This window comes from Eulemur rufifrons, chromosome 1 (assembly GCF_041146395.1).
Source record: "Eulemur rufifrons isolate Redbay chromosome 1, OSU_ERuf_1, whole genome shotgun sequence".
NCBI classification, from domain to species: Eukaryota; Metazoa; Chordata; class Mammalia; order Primates; family Lemuridae; genus Eulemur; species Eulemur rufifrons.
In genome coordinates this window covers 18,202,277-18,224,627 of record NC_090983.1, presented here as the reverse complement: position 1 = coordinate 18,224,627, position 22,351 = coordinate 18,202,277, and the positions used below count along the sequence as shown (strand labels likewise).

General features: G+C 53.9%; 1 protein-coding gene across 9 annotated transcripts in view; it reads right to left on the bottom strand.

The window, feature by feature from the left end:
- The window catches only part of TNS1 (tensin 1), a 167,018-nt gene that overhangs the window by 37,082 nt on the left and 107,585 nt on the right, over positions 1-22,351 (bottom strand). For 5 of the 9 annotated variants that reach the window (XM_069480915.1, XM_069480826.1, XM_069480345.1 and 2 more), the window contains 2 exons: positions 6,691-6,804; positions 4,940-6,514 (listed from right to left, as the gene is read on the bottom strand). In XM_069480915.1, coding sequence (XP_069337016.1) covers positions 4,940-6,514; positions 6,691-6,804 — 1,689 coding nt within the window. The remainder of the gene's footprint in view (positions 1-4,939; positions 6,515-6,690; positions 6,805-22,351) is intronic. The other 4 variants (XM_069480934.1, XM_069480923.1, XM_069480634.1 and 1 more) reach the window with 1 other exon arrangement.

Here is a 22,351-nt window from a genome sequence, read left to right as displayed (position 1 = left end):
GTAAAAGCCACAGTTCTAATGACCCCCTGCAAGACCCTCTGTGAGCTGCCCCCATTCCATGCCCCACAATGCTCCCCTCGATCACTCTGCTCCTGCCACGCCAGGCACACTCCTACCTCAGGGCCTTTGCACTTGCTGCTCCCTATGGTGCATCTCCTCACTGCCCGGTGAAGCCTTCCCTGACCATCCTATGTAAAGTGCAGCCACCCGCCCCACCCCTCACTGTTTCCTCTCGATGGCACTTACCACCCCCCTGACAAGTCACATACGTATTTGCTGATTTGTTTAGTGTCCATCTCTGCCATAAGGGCAAGAACTTTTATCTATTTCATCTGCCACCATTTTCCCAAAACCTAGACTAGCAAGTAGCATAGATTAGAAGCTTGTATTGAACGAATGATTAAGTGAACCCGGAACTCATCTCCTATTTCCATAACGAAATATAAAAAAATGGGTTCTCAATTCAGGCTCCCAAAGCTTGACAGCAATATTTCCTCATATCTTTATTTATCCTTTATTCTTATTGCATGAAAAGGTATCACATTCCTGGTTGAGCCTAAATCATCCCCCTGGGCTCCAAAGCCTATACCCTCTTCTTTCCTTAGAGACAGTATTCTTGTCCTTGTTTTGTGCCTGGCTGTAACAGGAATGCTTCCAATGTTTCACAGGAAAGTGTGACGTGTGCTGTAGGTTTCTGGTAACTACGCTTCATCAATCTCTTTCTTTCTCCTTTCCTTCCTCCTCCCATATTCAACCTCCCCCCTCCTTCTCCTCTACCGAAAAACACCTCATGATTACTATATTTACAAAAAAAGTCATTCCCAATTCCTTGTTAACCTCTTTAACAACCATTCTCTCCACTTTTATCACAAAACCACTCAAAAGAGTAGTTAGTTTGCTGTCTGCATTCCCTCTCCACTCATCCTCAGTCTCTCGCGGTCTGGTTTCTGTCACCACCACACACTGAAAATATGCCTTTGATGATTTTCAAAGGGGCCACCTAATTGGCAAGCCCATGAATTTTCCTCAGTCCTCATCCTCATGCTCCCTCCAGACAGACATTGCTAACTCCCTGCCCCTCCCCTTTGAAACCCTTTACTGTCTTTACTTCTGCAATGACGCACTGTCCTGGTGTCCTACCACCCACCACCTGACCATTCTCTCTCACTCCCCTTTGCAGCCTACACTTCCCCTCATGACTGTTCCATCCTCAGCTCTTTTCTCTCCATGCCCCCTGACACTGAGATCTCAACCACACCCCAAGCTTTAACCTTCACCATTGTGAGAATGATCCCAAAATCATCAAACTCCATTTCCAGATGTTCAGCCATCTTCCCCATCCATCTCTACCTAGAGGTTCCACTGCCACCACAAACTCGACATACCTAACACTGGTGCTGCATCTTTCACCAAACAAGCGACTCCTCCAACACCCTGCTTGTTAACAGAACCACCACTCTGTTTCTATTCACTTTCCACGTCTCCCTCTCCCTCACCCACTACAGCCAATCAACACACAAGCACACTGGGTCTACTCCTACAGTTTCCACAGCATCATCTCTTTGTCATTCTCATGGACAGTACCCTAATCCAGCCCCTCATCACTTAGCCTATCTAATAAGCTCCTAGCATCTCCTGGCTCTAAGTCTCTCCCATTTAGCAACCTTCCTGCCCAGGCCCACCAGACATATCTTCCTAAACTACATCTCTGATCACGGAATATTCCACTGACTAACCCACACTGACGGCTTCCAGCCTTGCTGCTAGGTAAAATTCAAGCTCTTTAGTCTAGTATTTAAGAACCCCCCCCCCCTCCGAGACAGACCCCAGGCTACCTTTCCTGACTCTCCCTTACACAATCTATATGCTCTCAATCTACTCACTATTCTTTAAACATTTCCTTTTTGTATTTATTTTTAAAATTTTTATTACCATATCCCCCCGTCAAAACAATTTCAAACATTTGCTATGCTCTCCTGTCTTCACTCTGAAACCTCTCTGTCTGGTGACCCCACTCATGTTCAAAATTCTATCCATTGTCCAAGGCTTGGTTTAAAACCCACACTCAAAACAGCCTCCCCAATCTCTCTAGCTCATAGTGATTTCTTCACTTCTCTCCCACAGAACTTTCTCCATACCTCTCTAAGAAACAACTTCATTTTAATGTTCTAATTCTTTTCTCCTATACTAAATTCTAGACTTCTTAAGGATAAGATCCATATCTGATTTCTAACATGCATTGAAATCTCCACCTCTAGAGACATCTGAGATCAGTCCAGTCACAGAATCAGGAACATAAGATAACTTGATCAGACTCTCCAACTCTGACTCTTGTTTCTTTTTCTTATCTTATTGCATTGGCTAGGACATCCAATACAATGTTAAATGACAGTGGTGATAAGAGACATCCTTATTTGTCCCTGGCTATAACAGGAATGCTTCCTGTATTTCACAAGAGAGTATGGTATGTGCTATAGGTTTCTGGTACCTGCCCTTTATCAAGTTAAGAAAATTGTCCCTACATTCTCTAAGAGTTATGCTGAAATCAGACATGAGGGGTGGTTAGATCAAAGTGAAATGAACCAGGGAGACAGTACTGAGGTATGGAGGACAGCCAAGGAAGAAAGGGCAGACCTGAGGGAGAAACACCAGGAGAAACCAGATCAATTTCATGGCCATGAAGAGGTTCTCCCTCAGATCTGAGCTTCCTATGTTACTCATGTCAAAGCTTACATTCCAGCTTATTGTAGCAGAATGCAAAATGAGCAGAAAGAGGTGGTACTGGACTTCTATCCTCCCTGGCTCCTAGACTGTTCTATACATTGATCCTGCCTGTATGTCTTTATCTACACAAGCACTGCAGACAGACCCTAAAGAGCTACCAAGGAAATATATAAGCAGGACCTGCTGACATAAGAAATTCTGTTCATGACAGAGCCTGGACCAAAGAGGCACTTCATAGCCCTGGGAACCAAATATAACTGCCCTCTCTGTACAATCTCATCCTATCTCCTGACTGAGTCACTCACAGTTGGTGGAGGGGATGGGTAACAAAGCTAGGGAATACAGATCCGGTGCCAACAGTATCCTTCCCTCCCTATGACTTCATGGCAGCCAAAGCCTGAGAGGCTGCAGGATATGGAAGTTGACAGTCAAGACCTCAGAAGCTGGTAGAAGAGAAAGGGCTGAAGGGAGGTCCACTACAAGATGGGAATTCTCTCAGGGCCGTTAGGGCTCTGCCTTCCTCTTGAATAAGCTCCAGGAGAGCTACACAGAAGGATTCCAGCAGGGAGAGGAAGGAGGGGAAACTCATTCTGGTCCCCAGGGAGGAGTCTCCCAGATCCTGCCCATCATTACAATAGAGTGTCACTAGTCTTCAGGTCACCCCCCCAACTCTGTAAAATAATGGGAGGAGAATTAAATTCCCAGGGAATTTGGGTAGCCCTATTCCTCTCCCCTCAATGAAACCAAAAGGAAAAGGATCTCTGCTGACAGAGCAACCAGGGGGTGTCCTTATCTCAGGAGCTCAGGTGTGGGAGACAGCAGAAGTTGAAGCTCCATCTGGACCACCCCATGGTGCATTTCACCCCTAGGGTTACAGAGCTGCTTAGCCTATGTTTTGATGCCCAGGTAAAAACAATGATGTACTGCCAGACCAGCTGGCCCAGGGAGGAGAAGCCCTGGTGGCCAATTTCCATGGTGTAAACACTCCCACTATGGCCAATGTCAACACCAATAGTGGAACTGGGGACTCCACTCCGCTCTGAAGTACAGGAGCAGGGTGCCTATGTCCCCACACCCAGGTCCTGAGCCAGCTGGCCTGCCCTGAGCTGCTTCCCCAAACCCACAGCCCATCCCCAGAGAGGGTGTCTCCCTCCCTCCCTGCAGCTGGCATGGTGATTCAGCTTCCCCTAAATTTAGGACAAAGGGTGGAGGACAGAGTCAGCTGCCCAGGCTCCTCTTTTCCCCACTGAGCTCCCACCACCCTGTCAGCTGAGTGGCTGGGCACAGGCCCACCTAACCCCACAGCCTCTGGTCCATCCCTGCCTGGGCTTCACCTCCACAATAAAATCAACCCACAGGATTTCCCACCCAGTTTTGCCAACTCTGGAATGCTCAAAGGCTTAGGCCAGTGGGAAGGAAGGAAGCCCCAAAGCTGTCCCTTCTAATAAGTTCTTGTGGTTGTCCCCTCTCCCTCCTCTCTTCAGAAAGATAAGCCCATTCACTGATAGGACAAGGAGCTTCATCTCTTAGCACCTGCTCCCCATACACAGCTGGTCCTGAGCAAGCACTAACAGGAAAGCCAACCGAGGACCCTGGCCTCCCCTCAAAGACAATATCCTAAAAGGCCCCACCAGGTTGAAACCCCAGATAGAGCCCAGTCTTCACTGTGGCCTCTGGGGGAGCACAAGAGGGAATTTGAGTGTACAAAAGCCCCCCTCCAGTCTTCTCCACGCCTCCCCCAAGGAAATGAAGTCTGAAGATAGCACAGCAGACAATAACAGAGTTTCCTCTCTGTCTAGAAAATGTAACACCAGCACCAAAGTCACCCCCTCGAGGAAGCCTTCCCTAATTGCCCTATGTGGTAAGCTTTGCTTTCCCAGGCTCTGATGTGTTAGGTCCCTATATCTGTCATAGCACACATTGTACTCTGTTAGAATTATCTCTCTGGGTACCCATCCCCTCACTAGACTGTAAACTCCTTGAGGGCAGAAATTGATAGACACTGATCTTTGAATTTCAGTGCCTGGCTTGATGGTGCCTTAACAGACAATGAATACAGTAAGGGACGGATGGCACATGGGGTCCTGACTGCCTCCTCCCCTGGCCAAAGCCACACCTGCTGAGGGGCCATAGCTGTGCCTGCACCTCCCGCCAGCAAGACAAAACAAGGGGTTAGGAGGGAATCCCCAGGGCTGATGGTCCCTGAAGCTCTTACCTGCTACCCTGTGGGCCACCAGCCCTTCCAGATTCAATGGCTCCTCCTCTGGAGTTCGGGAGGGGTCTGAAGTTGCTTCCTTTGGTGGGAGCTGTGGCTGAGCAGTGAGGCCAGGAAGAGAGGCTGGGGGCTGCTGAGGCCCTGGAGGGGTGTGGGTGTTTGGAAGGAAGGCAGGCAAGGAGGAGGAGGCTGGGCTCTTCGGACGGAAACCCTGGCTGGGCCCAGCTGGACATGGCTGGTAATCGTAAGGTGAGTAAGACCTGCCTGGGGGGCCAGACTCCAGAGAGGCCTGTGGGGCTGACTCAGGAGTTCCCAAGGAATGCCCACTGGGGATATAGCCAGATCTGGACTGGGTCAGTGGATGAGACTGGCGGGAGGAGCCGGAGAGGGGCTGGGAAGAGAGCGGGGAAGCCCCTGGCCAGGCCCCTGGGACACTCTGGGACTTGTGCAGGGGGGCAGCGGCCGAAGCCGGCTCCAGATCCAGCATCAGCATGTTGAGTGCTTCTATGGACTGCTCGATCTCCTGCTGGGAGGCTGCCCTTGGGAACTCGGGGAGCCCGGGGATGGGGGTCTCTGCCAATGGCTGGGGGCTGGGCCTGCTGGTCACAAGACTCTCCATTGGGGCTCGTTCCTGCTGGCGAGGAGGTGGGCGAGGCTGCTGCTGCTGCTGCTGCTGCTGCCATGAATTCAGCCCCCTCTGCACAGCCTCCCGGCTGCTTCCCCCACGGGCTGGAGCTGGGGGCAGCTGGGGCTCAACTTCCGAAAAGGACTGAGAGCGGAACATACCGCTGGGGTCATGACCACCGTGGGAAGTGGTCATTGGCTGTGTCCAGGCTGGGTGGGGCCCCTCCCGCTGGTAGCCAGCTAAACCCTCCTGTGCAGAGTAGGAGGGCCGCATGGGGGCCGTGTGGCTGATGTGGGCGGGCACTGCCCGGCTGGTGGGCTCGTACGGGTAGCCTCCGCCATTGACCATAGGCTCCATGGGGTAGGGCTTGTCCAGACCATTGGGCAGTGGGGATAGGGCCTCTGGGTAGCCCGTCTCACTGGTGTTGGTGACCCCGTCCAGGGAGGACAGCGTGCCCATGCTGCCCACGCTGTGCCCATCCTGGTTGGGCAACTCATCATCCAGGATGTCTGTCTCCCTCTCAGATGCCAGAGCCCTGCCATTGACATGAACCTGGGCTGGGACAACACGGCGGCCCGAGGAGGACGCAGCCGGGCCCCCCGCCGGGCGGGACCTGAGGTGCTGGGGGTGGTACATGGCGCCTTGCTTCTCTCGCTCTAAGCCAAAGCCACTCAGCAGGCGATCCAGCTCCTGCTTCTCCTCAGGACTCAGGGCAGCAGGGATGCTGGAGGCCCCAGGAACAGGCTCATCGGTCTTGTCTGTCTTGGTAGAGGCCGTGGAGTTGCCCGAATCACTGCTCACAGAGAGTGTGTGCTCCACGTGGTTGGGGGTGGCCGACAGGACAGGACGCGTGGCATTGACGGCCCCAGTGCTGCCGTGCAGGGAGTCCTTCTTCTTCACCTTGGCATACAGGCTTCCGTCCAGCGGCCCCTGGGTGTGTCCCACCACCTCTGCAAGGGCAGAGCCAAAGGGGAGACAAGAGACAGCAGACATCAGTGGGAAGCAGGGACATCATCTGTGCTCCCGAGGGAAGGAGCTAAGAGCTCCCATTCCTGGATCCTAAAACCTCCTCTCACCACCCAGAGGTGGGGGAGAGGGACAAGGACCAAAGGACCCTCACCCACACCTGGCTTCAGAGGCAGGCAGTGGAGCCCAACACCGAGCAGTGCAAGCCTAGCTCCAGCATCTCCCTCCCTGACCACAGAGGCATGGATTACTCTCCGGGCCTCAGTTTCCTCATCTGTAAAATGTGCAAAATAACAGAAGCTGGTTGAACTATATGAAATTGCCAATATTCATTAAACACACAACACTTTGAGTTTAAAAGGGTTGACCCATGATGTGTGTGAGACCAGAGCCTGGCACATAGTGACAGGTAAACAGCTAGGGGTCATAACCATCGCCATCGTGAGTATAATTAATTCCTGAATGATGATTTCCAAAGCATCCTAGGTCCCCGCTGCCGCCCCATCACAGAAAGTTTCACCCTGCTCCAATTGCTGGACTTCCCACCCTGGGTTGGGGGCAGAACGCCAGGAGAGGTAGCCATTGCCCTGCGTGCATAGGGAGGTGTAAGTGTGGGGCTCCATCCTCCCTGGGAACAGCCTCTGCACAGAGAAGTTGGGGGAGAGTCTGGGAGGACAGTAGGGGTGCCATGAGAGGTCCACCATGCCCAAGGTAGGTGGGGGGAGGCTGAGGCAGGGCTAAGACTCTCTAAGACAAACTTGCCCGCAGGCCTCCACAGCTGAGTCTGTCTGGTTCAACACAAAGAATTTTCTAGAACTGTTCAGACATACAATGCCATTCATCCCACCTACTGCCGCATTTCCAGAGGCCTCTCCCAGTTCCTCCCTCAGCACTGCCCACTCCTCATGGGCCCTGCCCCTACCACCCAAGCCTCCCAGGAAGGGGCCCTGGTCAGGGAGGTAAGTCAGGTGGGACGGCCGCAGGCCTGCAGAAAGGGGAGTCCAGCGCCCTGCTGCCCCCAGCCAGCCCGGGGACCCCTGCAGTGCTGGGCCATGGCAGGGTTCAGCAAACCAGCAGGCCCTTCGCCGGGGGGCCCCACTGGGTACTAATGCAGGGGGTTCATGGACCAGGGCGGTGGGGAAGGATCTTGGGGATCAAAAACACAAAAGCAAGAGGTCTTCATCAGGGAGAGGTGTCCTTTTGTCTGCAGACAGCTCTGGGGACCCCCATGAGCTGCACTTTCTCTGAAAGGAAAAAGTGAGCGCTGGGTGGCTCCGGGCCAAAGGGCTGACTCAGGAGCGAAGAACTTCTCCCGCCCAGAGGAACTCAGTGACCTCACACCCTGTGCAGTCAGCAGCCCAGCCTCCAGCCCCGGCACTCGCATGCACACACGCCTCCCGCCCTTCTCTCCAATCCCGGTGCTCAGCTGGCAAGGGAAAAAGCCCCCTCCCAAAGACTGCACCAGCTCCAGCCCAGACACCAGCAGTCACACACAGGGCCAGACACAAAGACGGTCAGACACGCACGCCGACCCAAATCAGAAACACCCAGGCATGTGCGCTCGCTGAGTGGCCACGCAACGCCAAGAGCCACGGTCAGGAAGCACGGGCGTGGGTGTGTCCAGGCACACAGTGACGACAGTAGCCAACACGCAGCGAGCACCTCCTGCGTGCCACACACTGTGCTAGGCACTTGATACACGCATGATTTCTAATCCTGTGAGTCAAACAGGATTCTACCTATTATAAAGATGGAGAAATTGAGGCTCTGAGAGGGGAACTATTTACTTATAAACACATAGTACCTGGTAAAGCCGAGATTTGAAATCAGAACTAATTTACCTCTAAGACTATGTAATTTATCACGCTGCATTTCTCTCATATCACACACACATACACACAGAGTTGAATAAACACATAAAAGGCAGGAATAGCCCAAAAGAAATACTTAAACTTAAAGCCACAAGCATTTCAGAAAATACAAATGTTCCTACCATTTCCAAAGATCAGCCCTAAGGCCAGAAGTGGCAGCCACTAAAAATAAACACTCATACAGAAGCCCATCGCCAAAAACAAGTGCTCAGACAACCACAAAACACGAATATCCTGATCAACACACACATGAACCACAGGCAGCCAAGTTACGTCACCAAGAGCTAGCCTAGAGATGCCCCAACCAGGTACATGCATCCCACTACACACGCACACACACACACACACACACACACACACACGCTGGGTGCTCTGCCCATTCACTGAACTCTCCAGAACCATCCCTCTGCCCTTAGTTTTTCCTGAGGCTTCGGGACCTCAGCCAGCAGCCAGCTCAGAGTGACACAGGGCCAGGGGGCTGCAGAGGACCAGAGCTCTTGGGGCTGGGTGCAGGTCTGAACTGGAAAGGGGTTTGGGCCGAGAACTGTCTGAATCTCCACCAACCTGGCCCTGCGCCTGGATCCCCAAAGGCTGCTCAGATGTAGGTCCAGGCCCGGCTGCCCTCCTGACTCACCAGAGGTTCACAGAAGAGCTTTCAGCATGAGAGCTATGGAAGCGTCCCCAAGGCAGGGGGGAGACTCCACTACCTGATATCCTGGCCCTTCGTTGCCCCTGTGGCCAGGCCCCACTCCGCATCGATTTTGAAAATGTCAATATTAAACTTATTCTGCCATGTAATTTATCCCCACATGGGCCACCGTTTGCAGCAACAACATCAGGAACGATAATAGCCAAGCCACTAAGGCTCAGTTAGAAAATCGAAGAGGTATAAATTGTTTAATTAAATCCTGTTTGCTAACTACAAGTGGAAATGTCTCTTGTTGCCCTCAATGAAGGAGCCAGTTGCTCCTGACTGCTGTGCTGGCCCCATGGACTGCCAAGGCCAGGCCATCTGCACCCTGCTGAGCTGTCTGCCTCTTTGTGTCAGAGGAGACTCGGAGGACACCCAGGCCTGTCCCAGGCCCGTCCATCCCTCGTGGGGGCTCTGCTGAAACCCTAGCATAGGGGCATGCCTGTGGGGCACGCTCCCCTCCTCCTCCCATCCGAGATGAAGGCACGGCCCCCAGCCCCCGCACCGGTACACACTCATCATGCCCTTCTCCCCGTCCACCACGGCCACATTAAGAGCTATTTACCGGGACCACAAGAAGCCGGAACACGATGTTGGTTTCAATCTATCAAGGCAGGAAGGGCAAAAGAGAGAGGCGGGCAGAGCGGACAAGGAGTGAAATGAGGTGGGAGGGTGGAGAGGGGACTTAAAGGGGGCTGGGGGAGGTCGCTTTAAGGCTCGTAAGCTGAGGCGCCACCAGAGCCATCTCGTCAAAGTCCCAGCAGCCTTCAGACAAAGGGAAGTTGAACAGCCAGCGGGAAGGGGCATGGGATGGAGGGAAGGGTCTACACGGCTGGGGACCTTGGGGACTGGCATGAGTGACAACGGAGTAGAAGGACAGACTGCATGCAGCAGAAACACAAGCTGCAGGCAGCCCCAGGTGCAGAGCTCCCAGGCCCCACGCCCGGGCCAGCCTGGACATCCTCTCTCACGCGCCATCTCCCTCCTTTCCGCCTCTGGGCAGCCCAGCGCCCTGCCCACGTCTCTAGGGAAGCTGCAGAGCCCACAGACTCTTCAAGGCCCCGCTTGCTTGGTCTGCACATCTCCCCACTCTTCTCAGCAGCCACGGGAAGCCCCAACTCCACCCCTGACGCTGCCCCCATCGCACCGAGGGGCCCTTATTCCACGGTGGCCGGTGGCCGTAATCCAGATGTGCGAGTCATGCTTCTGGAAAGCTCTGAGGAAAATCCCCAGCTGACTTGGATGTGGACCCGCTCCCTGAGGCACCCCCCCAGTAAATAGCACCGAGGTGTGCGTGGCACTGGAAGAACAGCAGGGGCCAGGACGCAGGAGGGAAGAGAGACACATCGTCAGTACACTTAAAAAAGAACAACAGAAATAAACAGGGCATGCTAAAGATACAAGGCTTCGGCGCTGCTATTTCCTAACTTTGATGTCCAGAAGGACCTCCTCTGGTGCTGTTAAAAATGTAGATCCCAGGGCCCTACCCCCAAAGATTTCACTCAGAGGCCTGGGTGGAGCCATGAATCGGCATTTTCGCCCACTCTCCAGGCATGGTGGCACACACAGGTGGACACCACCTTGAGAAGTTCTGAAGTCAAGGACCCCCACTTCTCGTCCTGATGTGAAGCGGGGAGATTTTCCTAGTTAGATGTCAGGACGGACGGCCCAACCATGCAGAATAAAAGGTGCCAGCCGCGTTGACCATAGGAAAGAAGTCTCCTTCATTGGCAATGACTCAGTGAGAGACCCTGTCCAACCAGCAGGTCTGTTTTGAAGAGTGAATGATTTATTAAGGTTTCCAGGATGGGGCCCTTCATGATAAAAAGTCCCTTGGGTCCACGTCCAGCAAATAACAATTCATTAAAATACATTACCCAGAGCCGCGATGACCAACCAGCACGGAGGAAAATCAATGCCGTGCCAATAGGAAGAGGCACCGTGCCCACCCTGGACACCAGCGGTTTGGGGGCAGCCTGGGCAGAACTTCTTAAAAGGAGGAGTGGGGAATCCGAGGCCGTGTCTGTCCCAGCGGTAGGTGAGCTCTGACAGAAGTGAGGCCTGGCCAAGAGGCCGTCAGGAGAGCAAGTTCTGGACCTGTTAGCCCTTTAGCCCCAGACCCTACCCCAGCTTGGAGGGAGGCAGGAGACCAGGGGCTGGGGCAGGGACCAGGGCAGGCCACAAGGGATGTGGCTCTGAAGAGGAGACGGAGGGGAACTGTGCCCTCCCCTACCACCTCGGCAGCCAGACACACCAGCACTCAGGAAAATGGTCCCCATCCTAATTGGCCAAGTCAGCCTGCGCCAACCACTTACCCACGCCGAGCCGGGCCTCCAGGCCTGTCGGGTGAGGATCCGAATGCGTACCTGCAGCTTTGCTGAGAGACAGCACTCAGCAGCTAAGTATGTGAGCTAGGCTGACGCATCCAAGCACTCTATATTCTCCTCTCCCCATTCCCTGCTTGACATTTCTCAATAGCTCTCAGCAACCACAGAGTGAAGCCCAACCCCCTGTTGGGCTTGCTAGGCCTTTTATCGTCTGGCCCTTGCCTGCCTTGGAAGCCTCACCTTCACTGTCCTCAAGACCCCAAACACCCTCCACTCTATTCCTATTCAACTATTTATATGCTCTTTCCTACTCTGTGCCTCGGCACATGCTGTTCCCTCTCCTGAAATGCCCTTCCTCACCCTGCCCTTGAAATTTGCAATCTCCCTAGCAAATCTCTTCCTCCTCTGTCAGCCTCAGTTTGAACTTCTCTGGGAAGCCTTAACCCAACCCCTTTCCTACTGTCCCCAGACTCAAGTAAACCTTTACCATGTTCCTGTTGTCCCTTGTAGTTGTCTCTACTGTGACACCAATCTCCCACCAAACGGTCATTCTTGATGTCCACGTCCTTGTCTTATTCCCCACTAATCCAAGAGCTCCTCAAGGAAAGGCCTTTCTCTCTCTCTCTCTCCCCCCCCTCCCCGCCCCCGTCCCTAGGGCCTGATTCCCTGACGGTGCCATCCACAACATGGTATACATGAATGGTGCCTCTTGAAGTTCAATGCATAACCTGGATGGCTGTACAGGATAAGCCAACAAAGTACAGTGCCTGGCACATACTAGGTATTCCATAAATGCTTTTGCATTACAGTAAGTAGCACAGAAAGTTTTATGTAGTCCTGTCAGCCACTGAGATACTTTTCTTTCACCACTACCCAGTGAATAATCAGGGGTTCTAGGTGGACCCCAAGGTTCTCCCAGAGAGAAGAGGAAAGAGAGGTACTACAGCCAAAATAACATGAGAGAGGGGTATTCCCCATATTCTGCAGCCTGGGCTGGGCACAGTGGAGGTTCCTGTAAATTGGCTGAGCCAGAGTCTATGGTGTCCCCCACAGACCTCCCCACCCACACTACAGTCCAGCAGACATTAACTTTCTTAGATCCTTTGGTCTATCTGATGAAATTCTAGATTAAGTTCCAAAAAGGAATGCACAAACACAAATTTTGCACACAATTCAGGGAATTGATGGATATTCCAAAGTCCATCTATGGATCCCGAGTTAAGACACACTCATCTAAAAATTAGGGTGCTGCTTCTGGGGGTCCCTGTCTGTCACCCAGGACCTCTGTGGAGCATGCCAGGCTCCAGCCAGGAGAAACAGGACACACAGAACAGAACCTCCACAGCTGGAGGAGCTGAGAAGTGGCCCACCCCAGAGCACACTGCTGGGTTCTACCCGCCTGGGCAGGAGACTGTGAGGAGGAGATGTGTGCAGAGAGGGCGATGGAGAGCCACAGCCCTGCTTCCAGTAAGAACCGGGGACCCTGAGACATCCTGGCCTCCACCAGTGCCAACCTCCCATCCACAGCCGGCTGGGGATTACGGCAGCCCTTTGTTCCGCCCAGGCCACGGAGAGCTCTGAACTTTCTAAAGGGGAACGGGCTCCCTGGGGGTTTGGAAGATCTGCAGAATTAAGGGTTAAAGAGAAGTCCTTGAACTTCTGAAGGGCACCACACAGAGGAGACACAGCCTGACACGGCAAAGCGGGCAGGTGCCCCGTGCAGCCCAGGGGATTTAGGTGCAGGTAGGGAGATGTCTGCTGATGCAATACGGACGAGCACAAGGCCCCTGACCCTGGTGGGCAGGGGACAGATGAGTCCAGGTGTGGCAAAATTGACACCTGTCTTCTTCCTGTTTAATAGCACACATCAGAGGGAACCCCTTGCATTTCAGAGAGTGAACAAAAAAGAACGAGATTCTTCTCAGGGCTGCTGTCAATCTTTTTACAGGTGACTCTGTCCCCTGTAGGGACCAGTGTCACCCACAAACCTGCCTCTGTAGACCCAGAGAGGGTGCCCAGGTGGGCTTCTCCTGGCCACCTCCCCAATTCTGCTGCCAAGAAAGAAAGAGGCAGGCCTGAGGTCCATGTCCAAATGGAGCTCAGCCTGAATTTCAGCCTGAAGGCCTTGAAGATGGAGAAGACAGCCTGGATTGAAATGAAGGGTAGAGCCCCTCCCACCAGCGGCTCTGGGCCTCTGGGGGCAGAACCAGGAGCTCTCAGGGACCAGGAGGTGGGCTGAGCCAAGAGAGCTTTTTAAAAGCCTTGGGGCTTTTAGAGCTGAAAGGCCCTAGGGGATCAGTTAATCCCCTGCCCACCTCTCATTTTATAGGCTGACAGTGAAGTTCTGCAGGCTCAAGGGACCACCCAAGGTCACCCAGCAAGGAGGTGCAAAACCGACTCTGGCTCCAAGTTCAGCACGTCAGGGGGAAGATGGCTGCGGGTTTGTGGGGGGCAGGGGTGTTGGAAGACTCTCCAACGACGGCTGCAGACCAAGAACCTCAGGATGATATGATATATGGCGCTTCAGTCAAATGATGATGACAGAAGTGTCCCCTGACCCTTCTTAGGAAATAGCCGTGGCGTTTTCCCCAGATACCATCTTGTATCAACTCGTGCCCTCCAAAGAGAAGGAGTAAGGGCAGAAAACCTGATCAGGACCTTTATTTCAGACCCAAGGGACCAGGGCCCTGGAAGATGAGAGACCTGCCCTGCTCACACGCAGCCCACACCTGCAGAACGAATGTGAACTCTCAGGGCCAGCCTCCCGACTCCTGCCTGGCCTGCAGCTCCACAGCAGGCGCTAGAACCTGAGCCTGGCGCTCCCCACCCCTGCCCTCAGCCTATCTGGGCACCAGATATCACGGGCACACTCGGGTTGGTAAAAATAGCTCCGAGCCAACAACAAGCTGAAGTCCTTCTCTGCCAGGCCAGGGTGCCCGCCTGGGCACTCAGAGCTCCCTGGCCTGGGGGACAGTGGACTGCTGAGAGCCCTGCCAAAGCAGGGAGAATGCCGCGAATGGGAGTCTGCGGGCCACTGGCGGGTAATGGTCGGCCCTGGGGGTGCCCAAAGCTCAGGCCACAGAAAGCGGGAAGGGTGCGCCCTGAACAATGTCTCACTCGGGCTATCCCCGCCACACTCCCTCTGCCCACTTCATTCCCACCCAAGATAAATCATTACCCCAAAAGACTTAGGACAACTCAGACACACCGCCCCCTGCCAACCCAGTTACCCCTCAGACCTGAAGGCTGAGGCTCCTACGTGTCCCAGAAGCAACTCCGGGAGGAGGACAGTGAGGTCTGGCACATCCACGTCCAAAGGCAGCACAGCGGCCACAGCCCCGCTCAGCCTCACACCCTCCCGGGGTGGGTCGTGGCAGATCCCGGCCCTCCGCCCCCGGCACAGAAGCGCCCTCCGCCCCAGATGGAGCAGACAGCCGCTCACGGACACACACAGGCACAGCAACCGCCCAGCAGACACTTACCCTCTGGACCGAGAGGGAGAAAGAGGAGGGGAATCAGCTCTGATGTGAGCCTGGTGCCTCAAGTTTCCAATAATGCCTGCACGGCTGCAGCTCCAAGTACTGTCTGTGTCCTACTCAGGCTCTCTCGGACTGTCAGGGTGGGAGGAGCCAGTGCCGCCTGCCTGCCCATGCACACACACACATACACACACACACACACACACACACACACACACACGGGCGCACGCGCACACGCCACTCCCTCCTCTCTCCCCCTCCGCTGTCTCTGCCTCACTCTGGCTTGTAGGAAGCCAGTGGGATAAAACTCCGTCTGTAATTCCAGCCAGCTGGGTCCCCCGGGCTTCACTTATCATCCTGCAGCTATGCGATTCTTGAATGACATCACAGCGGCATCCCAAGCCCTCCACTCCCTGCGGGCCGGGCCAGGCCAGCCCCGACCCAGCACCGGCCAGGCACCGGCCCTGGCTCAACACTCGCCCGGTGCAGCCCAGCCCAGCACAGCCCCGCTCAGGTCCCAGAACAGCCCAGCCCGGCCCCGGTCCCAAACCCATAGCAGCTTCAGTGCCCAGAGGAGAAGCGGACAGAGAAAACCTGGGAGCAAAGTGAGACCGAGCCTGGAGCAGACAGGCAGGGATGCAAAGCCAGAGAGGAAGGGAGAGAGTTCCTAGGAGGGTACTGAGATTTATTTCCCCAAATTTTCCACATTTTTTTTCCATTCTCAGCAAATGGAAGGCAGAACAGATGACAACAATTTTCCGGCTGCTGAACAATAAGGTGGAAATCTTTTTTTCCCTGTCTCCCCCGCCTTCCCCACAGGGCAGAGTCTGGGAGCCAGGACACTTCCTTGGCTTGGGAGAGGGATAAAGAAAAACCCCACAAGCCCCTGTACTTCCCCGCAGTGAGCACAGAACCTGAACAGAGGGACTGAGGTGTCACCGGCCAGGCCTCTGGGAGGGCGACAGGAGCCCCAGAGTGAAGCCCCCGGTTCAAAGCTCTGGACTCTGGCCCGGCAGCCTTTACGCTTTTTGAGGCCTAACTTTGGGAAGGCCAGCAGGTGCCTGGCCCCGGACACGGATCCCCCAGGCCACCTGAGACGCCTCCGATTGCCTGGCTATTGGGATTCTGCTTGTTCCCCTTTGTGGCAGCTATGAATGGCAGAGAGAATAACTTTTCAGTGTCAGCAATGTCCCATCCTATCCCCAGCCACCCAAGTCTAGGCAGACCGTTCTGCCAAAATACAGCTGCACCACACCCAAGTCCCCACCATTACCCTGGTGTGCCCTGAAAAGTATCAGAAGTCCCTGGTAGCCGGACACCCAATCCCCACTCTTATTTGCATGCTGTTTGGGACTTATTTGCATATTAATTTAATCTCCCAACCCAATTCCCAGAGTTGACAGGAGGTGGCCTTGGACTTTGCAACCAGGACAGCAGGAGCTTCAGCGACTGGCATCATCGCCTTGCAGAGGGCCGTGGTTACTTTGCAGCCCGGAAGGGCTTCTGCAGAAACAGGCTTGCCAGGGCTGCAGCCACCCCCCTGGTGCCCAGACCTTCACAGCCAGGGTTGGCACTGCAGGCTCAGGGGAGCCCTGCCAGATAAGACCACCTACTTCTCCCTCACCTTCCCCTGAGCACAAGGGAATCAGGCACCTCAGCACAGCCCCTTCCCCGCCAGCATCACTCTCCACCTGCCTCTTTTTGAGAGTGAAAAAGGAAAATAAGGAGGACAACAAAAATAGTACCCAGTGTCCTGTACCTTGGCCAATGTCCTATCTCCACTGATGAGATGGGTGCGGGGGCAGCTTAGTGTCTGGAACTTCAAAGAAACCATTAAGAACGGGGAGGGGAGAGGAAGGGCATGAGAGAATTTCTTCCTCAGGCTCCAAACTGGGGAAGACTACAATTAGGACAAATTATTGCAATTATCCTCCTGTCTCCATTGCGTCTTCTAGAACTCCCAACAAACCCCAGGCTCTTGAAAAGCTTAAGGTGCCCTAGCCCACCCACTTGTCCTCACCCTGCCCCACCCCAAACAATGTCAGCCTAGATTTTATTTGCATACAACCTTCACGTTTATTTGCCCATCTGAATATCATCTATGTTTTATTTTGTAAACTTTAAAAATAAACTTTATTTAACGTAAACGAGTTCTCAGTATCAATATCCATAATATCACAGATTTGGTAAGCAAAACATGTACTTTTTTTTCTAATTAAAATAAATGCACCTAAAATCAGCTCATACATAATTAGCAGTCTGGCCCACAAACCGTACTTTGGAAAACACCAGCACACAACAGCTCCCGCCAGGGGCAACCCAATCCCACAGTTCTCTGCTACTCTCCAGAAACTGCACCAGAAGCTCCTGCAGAGTTTTATAAAAACCCCGATCCTCGGGCCTCACCCAGACCTACAGAGATAGAACTGTCAGGGATGGGGCCTGGGAATCTGAATTTTAAAGCAACCCCCCCCCCCCCCACCTCCCCCAGTGCAGAATGACAGACAGCCAGGTTTTGGCACAAACTGGTCCTAGCTGTACTCAAATACTTCCAGGTATGAGGATCTTACTATCTTCCCCGCAAAAGCCCATTTCATCTTTAGGAGGCTGTAACAGGTGGATTTTAGCTCAATGTAAGAAAAAAGCACCCTGGTGCCCTGTCTTTTCTACTAAGTGGCCTCATGGTGTTCTACGGGGTAACTCAGAACAAGCCCATCTCTCCCACAGGTAGCTCATCAGACACTGAATGTGCTGTGCACATCCTCTCGAGTCTCCCTTTGACAGGCAGCCCCTCTCCCCCTCCCCCGACCCCCACCCCCGCAAGCCCCCACCTCAAGCCTGACATTCCCTCCTGCTGCTTCTCTCTGCCACCTCAGCACTTGCATCTAGTGGTTCTTTCTCACTCTGAAGCAAGGAACCCACAAACAGCCACGTGGGCTCTCTGATCTGTGAGAGGCACAAGAGGCCCATCACCTCCCACTTTCCGGAAACCATGCTTTTGATAATGCAGCCTGAGATTCTTCCTAGACCTTCTCATGTCACTTCAGTATCGGCCAGGAACAGTGGCTAAGAACATGGACTTAGGGGCCAGACAGACACTGGTTTAAACACAGACACTACTTACTACTTACTAGCTTGGTGCAACCCTGGGCCAATGACTTCATTGTGCTGAGCTTCAGTTTTTCTTATCTGTAAAGTAGGTATCTTAACAGTTGTTTCTCAGGAAATATTACAAAGACTGACACAACACATGCAAAGCTCTCAGCACAGTACACTGTACTGCTCGAAATGAGACAGCCGCAGAAGCACGGACCACCACCACTGGGACATTCGTTCACTGCCCCATCTTCCTTCTCCAGCTCTGCCCCACCCTGAATGGCACCTCTGTGACCCTATCTCGCTGGGCCCATATGTATCATATCCAGGCCTTAAGCTTCAGGACACACACTTCTCTTGCCCTGTCTCTGCTCAAAGACCAGAGCATAGAATGTCCTGCAGAGAGAAGCATCTCATGAAATAGCTCAGACTCCAAGGATATGATGTCATTCCATTACCAAACACTGGGACTTGTCCCAGCATTGGTTACTGTCAACAGGATGCCTGAAAACATCACTGCCATTCCCACCTGCAGAGACAGCTTCAGCACCACGGAAGGACGGAGAAGAACTCAGCCACCATCACACAGACAGAAAAGGACTTCCCGGGGGACTGGGCACAGGACAGGGCACGGCAGGTCAGGTGTGAAAAAGCATACTCTTGGTTTTACCATATTTCTAAAGCCCCCTGATGTGCCAAGGATTCTTAGAGACCCCAGATTGGCCATGTGACACCTCGAGGTGGGCAGCCAGCCAGGCCGTTTCCTAGAATCACACATGGTCAACCCAGACGACACTGTGAGTTCATCTGGCCCAACCCACATGCCCAATTTCATCCATCTGACTTAGGAAGGGGAACAGAGCTTCCTACAGCTGCAGGGCCCCTGGCTCCCGGAGCGAAGTCGTCCCCACTGACAGATCAAATGCCGTGAGCTGGGTGCTCAGAAGGGTTCTGTGAACCCCTCAGCATTTAAGAACCACAAATGTCTTGAGGTCCAGCCGTGCAGAGAAAGTGGGGTGCTGGAGGCAAGGCTCCAGTGCAGGCGCACTTCCCAGGGCAGGGCGAACAAATGCTTCATCCCTCCAGGACAGCCCCTGGCCAGCAGAGCCGCAGCTGGAGCGGGCGCCCCTCGCCCACACTGAGGGGTCTCTCCAAGGAGGAGGGAGCCCAGCCTCCCAGGCCACCCCCTTTGAAGCTCAGCCCCTTCCTGTCAAGTTCTTCCTTTTCACTGGCAGATGGAGAAGCATCTTTCAGGCCTGGCTCTCTGCTCTTTTCTTAAGGAACAGGGTGGCTGAGTGTTTTGGTTTCCAAGTGGCCCAATCCTACAGAAAAAGCAGTGAAAAAGGACTGAGTGTCCCCAGTGAAAGGCTACGTCACACCCTACACGTGGGACAGGGAAGATTGCAGACAGGAGGGGCAGTGGAAGAGCAGCACCTCCGGGTGGCCAGTGCCCCTCAGGGGACACGTGGCAATGTCTGGAGATACTTGGGGTTACCATGTCTGGCAGAAATGCTACTGGCATCTAGTGGGTAGAGGGTAAGGATGCTGCTAAGCACCCCACAATGCACAGGACAGGCCCCCACAACAAGCACTTACCCAGTCCAAAATGCCAACGGTGCCCCAGGGGAGATGCCCTGAGCTAGACTGAGGGAGGAGGGAGCCTGGGATGTGAGAGACAGAGCTCTGGGCTAAGACTCAGGAGTCTTGGATTTCAGTCCCAGCTGGGCCGCCAACTCACTGCTTGGCCTTGGGCAAGTCGTTTCCTTTTCCTGGGTCTCAGTCTCCAATGAGGTAAAATGAGAGAGGACAAGGAGATAAGCTGTGAACGCTAAAACTTCTGGTTCTAAGGAGAGCCATCAAGGAAGAGAAAGGTATGGGGGAAGAGGGGGTGCCATGGGGCAGGAAAAGGAGGGGGCTCCCAGAGAGGCATGGCATCAAGGTGTCACAGGTCTGGGGACAGAGGGAGGAAGCGCACAGCACAGCATGTGCAATGAAAACATGCCCCAGACCTCCCAGGGCCTCCTCCCAACTCCCAGCCCGGTGGACAGGGAAGGTGGGGCCGACCGGAAGCTCAGGGCGGTAGGAGCAGGGCAGGCTCCGGTACCCGCTCAGGGCCCTGGCCTTGCAGGTTCTCCACACCCCCCGTTCTAGGAAGGCAGCGACAGGGCCAGGCTAAGGAGCATATTCCCTGAGAACAGGACAGGAGCCCGAGTGCCAGAGGATTACTCAGGAAGGGAATTGTCAACTCCCAGGCAGATGTCCGGGCTGGACGAGGTCAGGGGTGTATCCACTCACCGCCCTCCTGCCTCTCCCCACCCTTATTGCTCCCGGGGCATGCACATCATGTCGGCAGCAGTCCTCACTTGGGGAGTATGGAAGGAGAATGCGGAGAGGGGCCATGGGGCCTGGGGAGCAAGGAGGAAGGAGAGAGTAGATTGGAATGAGGCAGGCAAATTATGAACCATGCACCTGCACCTTAATGGGTGTTCTCTTGTTCGGTTCCACAAATGCCTTTAGCAGTGGATATCATGATGCCCACATTCCTGATAAAGAAACTGAGGCTCAGGGGTGTGGCTTGCTCAAGGTTACATTGCCAGTCTGACTCTGAGGCTCATGCCCTCTCTGCTTCCCAGAGAGGAAGGAGGAACAAGAAAGGAGATGGAGGAGGCAAAGGGTTAGGGCTCGGAGGGTCCAACAAGCAGAAAGGAGTGAACAGTGACACTAAAATCACAATGCTGGTTTAGAACAACCTGCCAAAAATCCAACATCCAAGGGAGTGCTGTCCCCAACATAATGGTCCCCTGGGAATGTAATGCATTCATCCTAAAGATGCTTTCAGGGCTCAAAGCATTTCTGGAAACACACACAACACTGCCTCAGGGCTGGCTTATAATTCACACAAATGAACCCATCCCTGCACTAGGGTTCAATCCCCATTCTTGACTCATTGTCTCAGCATCCACACATAAGTACTAGTTACCAAAGTGGCTATGCAGTTTTATAATTATAGCTCCCAACACTGATGGTTGGGGGGTGTACAGTGGGGTGGAGGTCCACTTGGTTCCATACATGAGATGTGGCTCTGTGCAGAGGGGTCCATGTGGTTCCACGCATGAGAGGTGGCTCTGTGTAGAGGGGTCCATGTGGTTCCATGCATGAGAGGTGGCTATAGGCAAAGGGGTCCTTGTGGTTCCATGCATGAGTAGTGGCTGAGTGCAGTGAGGTCTATGTGGTTCCATGCATGAGAGGTGGCTCTGTGTAGAGGGGTCCATGTGGTTCCATGCATGAGAGGTGGCTCTGTGCAGAGGGGTCCATGTGGTTCCATGCATGAGAGGTGGCTCTGTGCAGAGGGGTCCATGTGGTTCCATGCATGAGTAGTGGCTGTATGCAGAGGGGATCCGTGTGGTTTTGTACATGAGTGGGCATGGGGATGGGTGGAGAATGGGGGTAGGTCGCTGCCCTCTTTCCCCAATAGGTCCATCTAGGGACAGACTGGAAGTGACTCTCACTGATGCATAGAGGCTACAACACCATGGAGCACAGGCCTGGATGGGAGACAGGAGCCAAGGCACCTTTTCCGCCCCTGCATCGCACAAGGAGCACCCACCTGCTTCTCGAAGGTTCTCAAGTAGTATACAGACAGAGGGAGGCAGGGAGGGAAGGAGGCAGGGAGGGAAGAAGGAAAGATCTGAGGAGCTTTGAGCTTTCATATCAAAATCTGATCTCACTGCCCCTGGAGAAGGAGAAGAACATACATCAAAGAACACTTTGCTATTAACAATTTTTTTAAAGCAGTCAAAGCAACCCAAGGCCCAAGTCTCACACGAGCCGCCAGGGCATTGACTGGCTGTAACGATATAAAGACTGGGCAGCCAGAAACTCTTGGCCCCGACCCACAGACAGCTCTGCTGATGCTGCCCAGAGCACAGGGAGACCAGCCCAGGCCCAGCACCCTGGAGCCAGGAGCGCAAGAGAGCAGTCCAGCAGGTCTGGCATCTGAGGCAGGACACCCCCAACCCCTGTGGGAGAGTCTTGTGGGTGCAAATAATGCTGGAGCAGAGAAAGAGAGGGGCAGGAGAAAAGGGGGTTTGGGGCAAGACTGCTGAATCCCCTCTGCACAGAGAACATGCCAGGGCCTGGTCAGAACCCTGCACAAGTTGCTGTGTTCTCCCACGCCCATGAGCCGGGGTCATTTTTTCCACCTAGTCAGATGCGTGGGGTGGAAGGATTCTCCTGACTTCAAGAAAATCTAATCCTGCCACCTGTTCCTCTTTCTCATACCTCCTGAATGCAAGAATGTTCTCCTGAATGTCAGACCTCCCTCCCTCCAGCTGCAGCTGAAACCCACCTCTCCAAC